Source organism: Sebastes umbrosus, chromosome 5, assembly GCF_015220745.1.
Source record: "Sebastes umbrosus isolate fSebUmb1 chromosome 5, fSebUmb1.pri, whole genome shotgun sequence".
In the NCBI taxonomy this organism is placed as follows: Eukaryota; Metazoa; Chordata; class Actinopteri; order Perciformes; family Sebastidae; genus Sebastes; species Sebastes umbrosus.
Genome location: NC_051273.1, coordinates 26,823,691 through 26,838,549, shown reverse-complemented (window position 1 = coordinate 26,838,549; position 14,859 = coordinate 26,823,691). Strand labels below are relative to the sequence as shown.

Genomic DNA, 14,859 nt, shown 5'->3' with positions numbered 1-14,859 from the left:
AAAAATCTCCTAAAACAAACAAATCTTGAGATCACACGTTGTACAACAGAGCCATGTAACACAGTTTCCCAGACAGGAAGTCATGAAGCAGACACACTGGCTGACATGCGGGCATACATTCACGTCAATTTTGAGAGCTGCGTTTATTGCGAGGTATTTTCAGCTTAATCTGTTGCGTAAACCGTCTGGTATGGTGGCGGCAGGGTTTTTAAGATGTATCATATCACGATTGCTGCGAGGGTCACTGACATTGCATCAAGTGTATAGGCCTTTTTCTCTCAGCCGCTGACTGCTCACACGCGAGCTGCAAAACAAAAAAATCAGACTTTGGAGGCTGACGGCTGACACAGATTTCCAGGTGCCACACTTAATCTAACCTGGAATATCAATCAGGAGGGCAGATTCCTTTGTGATCCCTGAGAAGGTCACAGCTGTGTGGGCACAAAGAGGCCGGCATGCCAGCTGACTACGGCGGTCGGCTGCAGCGGCGTCTTCCCTCGGCCGACAGAATTGAGGGCACCAGTGTTCGCCTTGACCTGAAGCGCATTCGTGGAGGATGGGGATGGTCAATACGGTACACTCACATGACATGATCTCATGTCTAGAAATCTGTAGCACATTTATGGTTCTGCTGCCTGGTTACAGTCAAGTGATGACAGAGTGGTAAATTAATAGACAACAGTTGCTGTGTAAACATTGGTTGCTGAATCAGCATATACTGTTCAAGAAAAGTAGACTAGGCTAACTGTAAACATGCATCTATGACTTCTTTCCTACTATTCATTCATTGTATGTAATGATGCAAAAAAAAAAACTGGAAGAGCGATAGGCTTCTATCCAGTCAGATGTTGTTGTTCGCAAACTACCAAACTCTCAAGCCAATCGGATCGTTATGCGGGATATCAAAACTGCTGTTGTTTAGAATGATGGATGATTCAAGGCTTTTAAAGAATCTGTCTGGTCAATGACATCTGGAAGATAGCTAACTAGTTAACCCTTTGATACGTAAAATAAACCTCCGGGTCTGAGAAGTGAAGCCAATGCTGAAGTGCCTTAAACCTGCATTCTCTCTAATATCCAGCGACTCCTCTGGTTGCAAAAAGAAGTCTGATTGTATAGAAGCCTATGAAAAAATGACCCTACTTCTCACTTGATTTATTATCTCAGTAAACATTATAAACATGAGTTTATGGTCTCAATCGCTAGTTTCACATCTTCTTCATTACAGCATGATGTTCATTTAGTAAATTATGGTCCCATTTAGAGTCAAATAGACCATAAAGCAGGGTATGCTTTAGGGCGTAGATACCATGTGACTGACAGATTGCTACCACGGCTTTGTCCGGTCTGAGAGTTGTCCGTGTTTTCGTCTTACAACTTTATCCCTTTCACAGTGAATTTTCATTTCATGAAAGTTAATTGTAACATTTTGGTCGCCTAAAAATTTCTTGTTCAGCGTTCGGTTGTACTTAGCTCCACCCACTCGTGTCAATTCTGGTTGCCAAAAACCAAGATGGCGACCACCAAAATGCCGAACTCGAGGCAATGGGTGACGTCATGATGACTACGTCCACTTCTTATATACAGTTTATGGTTTTTAGTTATTACAAATGTTTTTAAAGTAGTATGGTGTAATGTAAATATTGTGTATTAAGTTCATATTGTTCAATTTGTCATTTTATTAGGCTGTGTGTAAGCTGCCCACGGGCCCTCTCTGTGGCCAATTACTTGAATGTGTTAATTGCTTAAAGGGGTTAAGAAATCTTATGGATTACATGTTTTTCGTTGTTACACATCGACCCATTCACCGTGGAAATGTCTAATACGAGAACAAAAACACACACAGCGTTTTTTTCCCACTTTTTGGACCTTTACCAATGCCTGAGGTTTTCTATATCTGAATCTGCTATTTCAATGTTTACCTGCTTTCACACTGCACAGAGCATATGTTAAAATTAGATGTAGTTGCTCAAAACTTTACATAGAAATATACAGTATAAATACTGTATGTGAACACTCTTAACCTCCACCTTGTTCGTTTGATCTTGAACTTGATAACTTTCTAATTGCCAAGGTCAGGAGAATTGGGTTAAATCTTATGAAACCGCTACCTCACCGAATCATAAACACATGCTGCAGACATGCATAAGTCTTAACTGTATTCTTAGACCAATTTGTGCTTTGCTGAATGATCCTCTGTGGATATTTCATAACTATAGCACTGACAGCTGAAGGCATAAGTTACCATCTAAGGTGTATATTCTGTAGCAGCAACATCAGATGTAATTCTGCAAATAAGAGCATGTAATTACAAACAAGTTCTTTGACAAGTGTGTAAGTGCTTAGCTAAATAGCCGGAGAAATCTGAGCAAACACAGAAAGAGCTGGTACACAGTGTTCACCTTCTGTTGATTCAAACTGAGCAGCTGAATGGCTCCAGAATCTGTATCAAGTGCGTAACACCTTATTTAATTGCAGCTGAGGGGCGCATTTAATAACTCTGGAGTCGTGCATTAAGCTGAGGTCAGTATTGTGAACATGCAGCTGAGGTAGTATCTGGTGATATGCCATGAACTATTCACCATGGCACCGTGTGTTCAGCATATATTCAGTCAGATATAGACACACCCGTACACATTTTGTACATGCAGATACAGACTTGCACTCACTAACCCGCCATGCATGAACATTTTGCCTTCACTGCAGATTTAATTTAAAGCTCTACTAAGTAATATTTTATATTAATCAAATGACTCCATGTAATGTGACTAATTGATGAATCAACAGAGAATTATCACCCGACTCTGCAGCTCTACGGAGCTTATTAGATGGTAGTTTTGGTTTCACTGCACCATTTACCGTTTGGTTCAGTCTCAGCGCTCTTATCAACCCAATTTGCAGCAGGAAGTTGGATTTTTAGCAAACAAAGCTAAGTGGAGAGTGAATATTGGACTTGCATTCATTAGGTGGGCACAACAGAACTCCAAATGAATGATAATTTTGTGTTGTGTCTGCTAAATGTTAGCCATAACAACTTTATAAGGTGATAATATGTCAAGGGTGTGTGTCTATCAGCTTGTTTTGGATTTGTTTAGCCTCATGGTGGCCAAAAATAATTTAAAGGAGTAGATAATTTTGGAAAATGAAAGTACTTGCTTTCTTTAAGAAATAAAAACCCCTACCCTGGCTATGTTCAAGGTTAAAAAATAAAGCTACCAGCTCCTCTAAACCACTAATTTACACATGTTTCATTTGGTTAATCGGTATATAAACAGAAATGTGAAAAACAGTCATCATATTAAGCTAGGTTAAACACGTCCTGACTCTAGCTCCAAAATTAAACCTGCAATAATTAATTTGTTTGGCCACTTGTAGGTTGTAGAAACATCACGTTTGAAGTCGATATGCTAAACTTGTCAGCAAGCAGTTACTTATTTACACATCCATCAGTTACGGAACAACATTATCATTCATTTGGAGTCACGTTTCTGACCACATGGTGGATTTATGTCCATTACTCACTTTTAGTTCAGTTCTTGGCTTAGCTCTGTTTTTGGTCTCTACCAGTGGGCAACCTCCGGGTCTGTTTGGTTATACTTATCGCCACCCTCTCGTCTCACTTCTGGTTGCAAAAAACTAAGATGGCGATGGCCAAAAAACAAGATGTCAACGGCCAAAATGCAGAACTCAAGGCTTCAAGTCTACAAACCAATGGAGGACGTCACAGTGACTACGTCCACTTCTTATATACAGTCTGTGCATCTCTACCAACTCCTGAGGGAAATGTTTGGCTCTTTAGCTGCCAAATGCTCCACCAGCTAATTGCTAATACCCTTTGTCCACCAAAATTAGCATGTATATGTTTAGTTATTACAAAAGTTTTTAAAGTAGTGTGGTATAATGTAAATATTGTGTATTATGTTCATATTGTTAATTGCTAATACCCTTTGTCCACCAAAATTAGCATGTATATGCAGGTTTTTTAAACACAGGAAAACCTGCTAATATAGGCGATAGACTTCTTTCCCATTGCCGGTAGACGAGTGGCCTTTTCTGTTGTTTTTTTTTCTGGTGTGTCACGTTCAAGGTCACCAATGGTGTGTCGTTCAGTGCTGAGCAGATAGTGTTAAGGGTTTATTGACTTAAAACAGCTGCCTGCTGCAATGAAAGTAATGCTAGGAGAGCGATGAGAGGGAACCAAAAGCGTAAAGTTGTGGGCCGGACAGCTAAAATAAGGAGCTGAAACTGAAACTCACTAACCGACATGGGGTTCATATCGATCTTCTCATTTCACTTTCAAAAAGAAAGCAAATCGGCGCCTTTCCCAGAAAGTAGAACAACTATTTATATTTAGCTTTAAAAGGCAAAGCAAGGCCACAGTAAAAGTCCAGACCAACTCTGTCACCTCTGGCTTTTTCCAAGAACTCAGACTACCGAAGTGTGCTCAAGGTTGGAATCAAGTTATATCTGATGTCCCATAAATTCATGTTCAGTAAGGTAAGCTGTTAAACCTTGGCTTTACACCGACAGCCAACAAACAACTCATCACATCACATCTGCTCACTCTCTCGCATACAGTTTTTTCTACAACTTATACAGACTTCTGTTTTTCCGGCTCAGGCCTCCTGTGTCATGTCTGCCGCAGTTCAGCGAGCTGGTTTTAAGAGATACAAGCCATTATTGTTTTGTAATTTGTGCCCTTTAAGTCATGGTCCCCCAGAGTTTATAACTGTTAACTGCTGGTCTGGGGCATTAAAGTGTCCTTCATGAGCCTGCTGAAGGACAAAGGTAAAGTAAGTTAAACAATGTGAAACACACACACACACACACACTCCCCTAAGCCCCCGCCTGCTGTCGGCACGCTGCTACGTTTTCATCTCACACTCGTAAATAAATATGAATAACAACGATGAGATTTATGAAAGGTCATATACTCTGCCAACAGGCCCTATCTCCTCCGGCCAAGTGTAACATATCGAACAAGTGTGCCACTGTTGCACCCTTAAAGAGACATGACTCCATCTTCCTTTTGGCAACTTTTATTCTTCCCAGTTCTGTTGAAGTTATCTTTACACGAAGCAATCAGAACCGTTTGCACACATACGTAAACAACAAGCACGTTTTTTACTCGCTACTGCGCTGACTGATGACATCATCACACTCTTAACTTTGACCTCTGCGATAATAAAATTGCGCTGACTGATGACATCACATCCCTCTGAACTTTGACCTCGTGATAATAACATGAATCAGATAATAGTGTAGTGTAGTGTATATTTCCTCTTAGATAACTTAAATCTATTCTAGGTCAATAAAATGTAAATTATAAAATATTTCTAGTTCGCAACACCACCATTGACTTCAAAGTCAGTTAAAGGCACCAGTTGTCACTCTCAAAGTGAACAACAAAGGTTTGTTTTTCCGATTCTGTTTTCGGATGCATTTAATGTTAATTGTGATTGGTTGAAATGCTGATTATCCGTTTAAAGGGGCACCCCACTGGTTTAACATGCCAAAGTCAATTTAGTCATGGGGAGTTCTAGGCAGCTTGTAAAAACAGTCATATAATGTCTTCTGTTTCTCTTGAGGAGCGTTACCCAGTACGAACAGTTTACTTGTCAGGGAGGGTCTAATAAAAGACATCCATCGAGTCGCATCATTGGAATGTATGGGATTGTGTGTTTTTGAATGGTTACCCATAAAAGGGACTAAAGGCTGGGTTATGCTTGAAACTAACTAGTGTCGTCTGACCACGTATGAAGGCAGAAGTGTTCATAGCTGTTCCAAATGACCACATTGTGAAGGCGGGGTGAAAAGCCTGCCGTCATAGCGATGGACAAGGCGTGATAATTGTTAAAATGGGGCACCCACTGTTCACTCTGTACTTTTTGAACGCGACAGAAAAACCTAAAAGAGAGCTCGAGAGAGAAGCTCAAAATTTGCAAGATCTCCTTTAAAGATCGGACACATGTGAATAGACGTCAAAGTTTATATGGTGGGAAAAGAGTGACTTTATATGGGTTTTAAGCTTAAGTTTTTAAGTTAAACATAAAAAAATGTGTCAAAACAATAATTACAGCTCCATACAAGTGGTTCAATTTGTACAAATGGAACGTAAATTCTTCTAAAAACTTGAATTCAACTTGTAACGGAGACGCAAAAGTTTCAGAAGAAACCAAATCTATTTCAGCACTTTTATCTTGAAAAAACATCTAGCAAATTGTAATATGAAGTGATAGAAATCATTCTTGAGCCTGTCTGCATGTCAGACCCCATGTGAGGTCTTAACCCCACAGTTGAAGAACACTATAATGTCTAATTTCTGATGTCTGTGCAACAAGTAACTACAGTATATAACTGAGTTGCCTGAGTAGCTTCCCTGCTACTGCTGCATAAGCTGCACATGTACTTTTTCACGTGAGGTCTGACATTTCCCTCAGCTTCCTCAAGGCTAACCCTGTTTCCATGATCAGTTTCCCCTCACAAGTGACACAGCTGATGACGAGCCTACATGACCAGATCGGGGCCATGTTGACAGGACAAAAAGATGCTCCTGCTAATGGAAATGCCAACGTCAATGGCAGGAACAGAACAGCTACCAGAGGGAGGGACTGAGGCTGGTATGTGAGTTACCCACCGACCCAACACTCAGAGGGGTGTTACAGGGAGGACAAGCTGGGGAGGATTGTAGTGGAGGTTTATTCTCATGCAGATAAGATTCCTCATACAGTTGTTTACTATAGAGCATAAAGAAAACATTAAAGGACCAGTGTGTAGGATTTAGGGGCTATTTATTGGTATGGAATATAGTATTCATAAATATGTTTTCATTAGTGTATAATCACCTGAAACTAAGAATTGTTGTGTTTAGAATGAGCCCTTATTATCTAATATCTTAATATCATACACACTGCTCTTTTAAAAAAAAAAAAAACTAATATAATTTGTAATATATCAAATCGTAATTTATTAAATGGTAACTAATATCCAAAACAGTGAATAATGAAAATCGTGTTCCCTTGACTGGAACTGCAATGGATTAATGTGTCTTTTTGACCAGAAAAAAACAATTTTATGTACACTTAACCACTATCTAATTCAAGTAAAAAAAAAAAGGATAACCAACTAATTGAATAATGAGTGCAATATTTATATTGACCCACCAATATGTTTCTCTTTAATTGCCATTTTTACCTCTTCACTCAAGCTCCAAACACAGAAGACTCTGAGGACCAAACACTCACATAGACACATCATTCAAACATACTTTAGTAATAACAGCCAGGTAGGACAAGCTTGTGATAAACTTGTTTCCAAGTTGTTCAATGCTTTCTATGGGAGTTATGGGATGATGCACTGACAATTTTATAATATTCAGATACATAAAGCCGGAGGGACAACACAACCCTTCGACTCCCTCTAGTGGAAGACAGATGTTAAGTCGTCTCTGTTTGCATGTGCATTGATTGGTCATTTTTCATGCTGATTTTGGGCCCCTGCAGCCACCAAGGACCCCCAAAATGAGGGTAAAATGCAAACAATATAAACATTGTACTCATTTGTATATAATTTTCAAAAAATAATTATTCCATTTCAGTATCATCCAGCATGGCATTTTCTTCTTAATCAATTATTAGGTTTAAGCCTGTTTAGATTATAAATGTGATGTCTCAGAGATTCTCTGTTCATTTTTGTGATTAAGCTTTTTTTTTTACTGTTCATGTTCCACTCTCTGTGAGAAAGAAAGTGTACTGAACAGAGCCAATCAAAACCTACTTAGGGCCCAAGTAGGCACATAAATGCACATAAAAATATAATAATGTCGCTCTTTTTTTAGACAGTGCAGGAGGACGGGGTTGGTTATCGCTCCTCAATAATTTTTGGCATCAAGTCCTTGGTCAGATTCTTAGGCTTGTTTAGACTCCTTATTCTTTGACTAGATATGTCTTAAATTGGGCAACTTCTTTAAATTAGAAGTGTAATTTATTTAGGCAGAATGACTTATTTAACACTGATGCATTGAGCAATATGGCATGGTTTGTTAAACGGGTAAAATGTGTTTATATTTCCTAAAGGTGCCAAGTATAATATTGGTACATAATACATGAAAGGAAAACCTCTGTATGTGTAAGGAAGAAAGAGCGGAGGAGGGCTTCTATAGTGGGACAGGCTATAGGATGGTGTAATGTAACAGGGAGGGCTGGAGTCCAAGGGTTCCCATGAATCAGAAGTGTTTATTATGTTATAGTGGTTGCCAAGTAAGCCTCTGTGACGGGTGGAGACAAGATATAATCTCTACACAATAAATCACACAGACACGCCTTTCTACAATGTTGCAACTGGTTAATGTGGGGCCAATTTTAACTACTGTATGTACTGCTGAGTAGCTTAATCTAGGCTATAATAATACTTCAGAATTTAGTTGCTGATTATATATTCTATTAATAATCTGAATCTGCAAAATAACTAGTAACTACAGCTAGATACTGTAAATAGTGGAGGAAAAAGTATAATAATTCCCTCTGAAATGTAGTGCAGTAGAAGTATGAAGTGTAAATGTACCTCAAAATTGTACTTAAATGCAGTAGTTATACATGTAATGTATAAATGTCAATGTACTTACATTCCACCACTAGATCTGAGCAGCAGAAGATGTGAAATTTTGTCAAAATATTAATCACAATTGTGTATTTATTACAGTTTTATTATCTTAGGGAGAAAAAAATAAGTTCTCATTAATTTAGTATAACAGGATATTACAGGTGCCATAAAGGACACCAAGTCCATGCCCTAATAATATTCATAATATTCCTGGGTATTTGGGGGGGTTAATGACATAAGAGGAATTTATATTGCAATATTACACACATATAACACGTATTAGATTCTGATATTAAAATAAAATATTGACTTTTTTTTTGGGCATTTCCACCAGGCAGTGTAGAGAAGGCTTTGATCAAACATTTAGACTATAATGAAAGGAGATAAGATTTACAGTTACATGAATAAATTAAATGGGACATTTTGTGATTTCTTAAATACTTTGAAAATTGTACAGAGTTTGGTCTGTGGCTATGCGGGAATGTGTGAGATGGGTGGGGTTCCTCTGGGGGATTTTGGACTCATGGCCCCCTATTTCTAAAATCCTGGTTCCGCCCCTGTCTCTCCATCCATGCACGCTGTCATCGGATAGCAGAAAATATCTAATAAATTCGATATTAAAAATGTGCAAACTTTTTCACAGCACTGTATTTGCTCATTTTGTTTCCCTTCCCCAGTATACCAGTACTATAAAGGCATGTATTGTCACCAGTCGGTGACTTATCGCCCAGTCACGCGTCCCACCCACAGTGTGCCAGTCCCAACCTGCCTGTGTTCCTATAAATGAGCAGCGGTGAACTCCTGCCTTCAACCACCGCCTCTGCACTCTGTGCTTTCTCTATTGTTTGGAGATTTTTTGGGACTTTTGCGGGTCTTCACGTTTTGCTTTCACTCCTCCACACGTGTGGTGCGTGCGAGCACAGCGTGCAGCTTCAGTCGTCGCGAGAGGAACATCAGGTAATATAACACTAAAGCTTATAAGCCTGAAACACACACACACACACACACACACACATACCGCTATCATGTCAGCTAATCCTGATGTCTGACATGCATTCTGCTCTAATTGCGTATTTAATACCAGCTATAGTGTGCCATTTAAAGATGGACGTGTGCGGTGGGTTTATTTCCGGGTATTTCAACGCAGCATTACAGGCTCCAGTGAAAACTGTGATACTAGTCAGACATGTGGGAAAATACAACATTTTATACCAACTTTGTTTATAAATGCATTCAAAACTTTTGAAATTGTCAGAAAGGTTAAAAAAAACAAACAGTTAAATACCTTAATCATCTTTTGAATCTATGCAAACACCACCCAACCCTAACCCTATAGGCTATATACTCACTAGAAATGCAGATTTTCCACTAAGTGGTTAAACCATGGTGATAGGTGTAACATTACAGTGTCTTGGAGCATCCAGGTGACCATATAGGTGCATATAGGCTACATGTGCAAATGGATAATTAAAATGATTTAGGTTGTGGATCAAATTGGGGAAAAAAAGCTTTCTGTGACAGTTTTAGTGAGTAATGTGCATTCCTCTCAGAACAGATTTATTGAAAAACAAAAACAATTTCCTTGCAACAAAAGCAATGTTGCCTTTATTTGACAATTTGACAATAAAGATAGACAGAACTCAGGGAGGGTGAGAGCAAAGGAGATGTTTCCTATTAAATTCAATCCCCATTTCTTCTTACCGTGGCGTTAAACTTGTTGATAGATAGATAGATAGATAGATAGAAAGATAGAAAGATGTACTTTATTGATCCCAAATTGGGAAATTCTTAAGGTGTGAAATGTAGAGGTCCTCTTTCCTACGATATTTAGGATACAGTTTGTTTCATATTAACACCATCAACTATGAAATTTGGTATGTTAACATTATACTCTGTCTGAAATGTATTTTACAAAATGGAATTATATTGATTTCAATGTCATTTTTCTCTTTACAGGAAAACCGCACATCATCAGTCATGGCCACCATCAGCATCTCGAACACAGCTTTTGCCTTGGAGCTGCTCCGCACTCTGAGCCAAGCAAATCCCACCGGGAACATCTTTGTCTCACCGCTGAGCATCAGCTCGGCCCTGGCTATGGTTTACCTGGGGGCTAAAGGAGACACTGCTGCTCAGATGGCACAGGTCAGCAGCACACCGTCTCTCGATAACCTGATGTCATACAGTTTATGAAATACAGTCATCCTGGCCCGTTTCCATAAAACGTTTTATGAGTTCTGAAGTTCAGGCTGTTTGCCCAGGTGTGTGTGTGGCCACAGACTGAAAGGTGTGTCTTCAGACAGGCGAAGTCTAATGGCACCTGTACTTTGACCTCAATGTACTCCTCTGAAACAAGTAATGTATTGTTTGCTTAAAAGCAGATGTGAAAACTGGAAGCTCTACACTGAGTTATGGTTTGAGTTCCTAAAACCTGTTCTCTTTTTAAAGTACAGTAAATCCTCTGAGCTTTATTCTCTGTTCTTCTTTATCTTATATTGATTAATGACTTCTATGTAAGTGAGATGTGTTAGCTTTTAGCCAAATGGCATTTTTTTTATCTGCAGTGAGTCAGCAGGTTGATGATAAATGAACGACTGAATGAAAACACAAAACACAACAGCATGCAGAAATATGGATATGCATTTAATGACCAAAAGTATGAGGGCACATGAACATTACACCCGTATGTGACTGTTTGAAGATGTCATTCCAAAAATAATGGGTGTTAATCTGCTGCTATAACAGCCTCCGCTCTTCTGAGAAGACTTTCCACCTGATTTTGAAACCCTGCTGCGGGGATTTGATCCTATTCAGCCACAGTGAGTTTGGCCACTGATGTCTGGTGGAAAGGCCTGGCTGCCAGTTGGCATTCCAGTTCATCCCAAAGGTGTTGGATGGGGTTGAGGTCAGGGCTCTGTGCAGGCTAGTCAAGTTATCTCACAACAAACTGGGAAAAACATGTCTTTATATTCCAGGCTTTGTGTAGGGAGGCACAAACGGGGAAGAGCCTTCCACATACTGTTGACACTAGTGGGCAACCTCTGGGTCTGAAAAGTGAGGCCAATGTGGAAATGCCTTAAACTTGCATTCTTTCTAACAGCCAGCAGGGGGCGACTCCTCTGGTTGCAAAAAGACGTCTGATTGTATAAAAGTCTATGAGAAAATGAGCCTACTTCTCACTTGATTTATTACCTCAGTAAACATTGTAAACATGAGTTTATGGTCTCAATCGCTAGTTTCAAGTCTTCTTCAATACAGCGTGATGTTCATTTAGTAAATTATGGTCCCATTTAGAGTCAAATAGACCATAAAGCAGGGTATGCTTTAGGGCGTGGCTACCTTGTGATTGACAGGTTGCTACTATGGCGTTGTCCGGTCTGGCAGTTGTCCGTGTTTTCGTCTTACACCTTAGAACTCAGTTCATGAAAGTTGCAAGATTTTGGTTGCCTAAAAATGTCTTATTCAGCGTTCGGTTGTACTTAGCTCCACTCTCTTGTGTCACTTCTGGTTGCAAAAAAAAAAACAAGATGGCAACGGCCAAAATGTCAAACTCGAGGCTTCAAAACGGCAGTCCACAAACCAATGGATGTTGTCACGGTGACTACGTCCAATTCTTATATACAGTCTATAGTTGAAACAAAGCTGGAAGAACACTAAATTATAATAATACTATAGCATTAAGCTTTCCCTTATTTGGAATTAAGGGGCCTTGCTCATACCATAAAAAATAGCCCTAGACCGAAAGTACACAAAAGTATGGGACATGCCTCTCTGAATACTTTTGGCCTTATACAGTAGTGCAATGTGTGTAGAAGGCACATAACTTTAACAACATTAAAACAGCAGACATGACTAAATATTACAATTGCAGGCAACAAAAACGCACATAGAGAATAGAGAAGAAGATCATACAGTGTAGCAGCCACGGAAAGCAACACAGGACTACACATAATGTACATAGAGGCTTGTAATATTGCGCATCATATAACCTGCAAATTTAACAATAAGGTGAAGATCATTTTGAAATATTGTGTTGCCACTGTCCAATAACCAGATTCTTTTCCATTTCCAGCAGAAGTCTTTCAAGTTGTTACAGTAGCTCAAGAAAACTGTAATGTCCTGACTTTTCACTCTCTGTAACACACTTTTTTGATCCCAGAATAAAGTCTGTTGTTCCAAACCTTCACACAGGCCCTTTCATTCGGCTCTGGTGAAGGCGTCCATGCAGACTTCCAGACACTGAACGCAGACATCAACTCACCGTCTGCATCGTACATCCTGAAACTAGCCAACCGTCTATACGGAGAAAATTCCGCCAACTTCCTCCCGGTGAGTATCGCAGAAGACACAGATACTTATATTCAATCAATAACTTTATTTGACTGAATTCATAAGATGTTATCTGCTCACTGCAGAAATTCCTCGAAGCCACACAGAAGTACTACCAGGCAGACCTGAAGGCTGTTGATTTTAAAGGGGCTCCAGAGGCATGCAGAGCGGAGATCAACAGCTGGGTAGAGCAGCAGACAGAAAGTGAGTCCACTTAATTGGACACAAAATGATTCCTATATCAACTAATACAGCAATCATTTAATGGTGTACTCTGTGAATCAGTGTTCAACGGTTGCTTTGTCTCTGTATTTCCTTCCAGATAAGATTAAAGATCTCCTGAAACCAGGAACAGTCAGCGCTATGACAAGATTGGCTCTGGTTAACGCCATCTACTTCAAGGGAAACTGGTTGCACCGCTTTGATGTGGCAAACACCAAAGAGATGACCTTTAAAGTCAACCAGGTGAAGTTTAAATACACAAAACAGTTTAACTTAGCCAGATGAGATCTGATCCGATGAGATCTTGATGTTCTGTTTTAATTGTGCGTCAGAATGAGGCCAAGCCGGTCCAGATGATGTACCAGATGAAGAAGCTGCCCTACAACTACGATCCCGAGCTTGGTCTGCAGATCCTGGAACTGCCATACGTGGATGAGGAGCTCAGCATGTTCATCCTGCTTCCTGAGGAGTCCGCAGACGGCTCTGACCCTCTGCTGAAGGTACACAACAATTTAACAAGCACCTAGAAGCTGCTGCTTACAACATCTTAATATAAATATGATCTAGAGATGCAATACAGTGTGTGTGTGTGTTTTGTTCCAGCTGGAGAAGGAGCTAACACGGGAGAAGCTGGACGAATGGACCAACAGGGAAAACATGGACGTCCACTCGGAAGTCCTCGTTCACCTGCCCAAGTTCAAGCTGGAGGAAGACTACGAGCTGAACGAGCCTCTGGCCAAACTGGGCATGACAGATGTGTTCTGCGGGGCGAAGGCCGATTTGTCTGGCATGAACGGCGAAGGAGGACTGTTCCTGTCCACGGTGGCCCACAAGGCCTTTGTGGAGGTGAACGAGGAGGGGACGGAGGCGGCCGCAGCCACAGCAGGCATGATAGCATTGTGCATGTTGAGGGAGGAACACTTCATGGCGGACCACCCCTTCCTCTTCTTCATCAGGCACAATAAGACCAAGTCCGTCCTCTTCCTCGGCAGGTTCTCGTCTCCTCAGTAGACAGAACCAGCTGAGGAAGATGTTGGGCCAATTGAAATAAAAAAACATGCAAAATCCTTGAAATTAAGGCTGTATTTTCTGTGATGTTTTGCTAATTGAAGAGCTGTCTGCCTTTGAACTGAAATTGTAGCTGTAGATGGAGTTGGAGTGTTTTTGGTTGAATTAATGCATTGTAATACTGGAGTGAACTTAAGTGAAATATAGCAACAGACTTTGGGGTTTTAAAGTGACTACACTGTTAAGATTTTTCATAAGGACTGTTACTTCAGTTGACAGTACTTCTAATGAAGTGGGTTCACCCTGAGGTCTGTGGGTTTTCCAGAGGAACTGAACTCATATTTTAGGATTTTTAAATATAGATAAAGCATAAGAAAAATGAATGGTGATGAATGTAGTAAGTGGTTTATTATGTGTTACTGCTTTGATGATAAATTTGCAAGATGTGTTTTTGCAAATCCTTACAGTTTGTGACTCCTTTTACAATAATTTGTTAAACACTATTGCATAACGCCACAAAGCTGTGAAAAACAGTTTTGAAATGTGAAACCAAATCAATGCAGATAAAGTCCAGATAAAGTTCTTCGACAGCATTCTTACCAAAGCAAATGAAAAGTCAGCAGCATACCATGCATAAACTGAGGAGGTTCTGTATATCCTGTTAACTCCAAGTGACCCCTGTGTGGGTGTTCCTCTTCT

At 39.9% G+C, this 14,859-nt stretch overlaps 1 protein-coding gene across 2 annotated transcripts; it reads left to right on the top strand.

Moving 5' to 3' along the window:
* The first annotated feature begins 9,335 nt into the window (after window positions 1-9,335).
* serpinb1 (serpin peptidase inhibitor, clade B (ovalbumin), member 1) lies at window positions 9,336-14,626 on the top strand. 2 transcript variants are annotated; one of them, XR_005206977.1, is made up of 8 exons: window positions 9,336-9,558; window positions 10,558-10,746; window positions 12,793-12,930; window positions 13,017-13,134; window positions 13,253-13,395; window positions 13,485-13,652; window positions 13,756-14,456; window positions 14,488-14,626. XR_005206977.1 is itself a non-coding variant. In XM_037770136.1 (7 exons), exons 1-7 carry the CDS (start codon window positions 9,385-9,387, stop codon window positions 14,161-14,163), a joined length of 1,338 nt encoding a protein of 445 aa, XP_037626064.1. In that variant the 5' UTR covers window positions 9,336-9,384; the 3' UTR covers window positions 14,164-14,626. The 2 variants fall into 2 exon arrangements, 1 of the variants encoding a protein (XP_037626064.1); XM_037770136.1 differs by having other exon boundaries at window positions 13,756-14,626.
* Window positions 14,627-14,859: the final 233 nt, after the last annotated feature.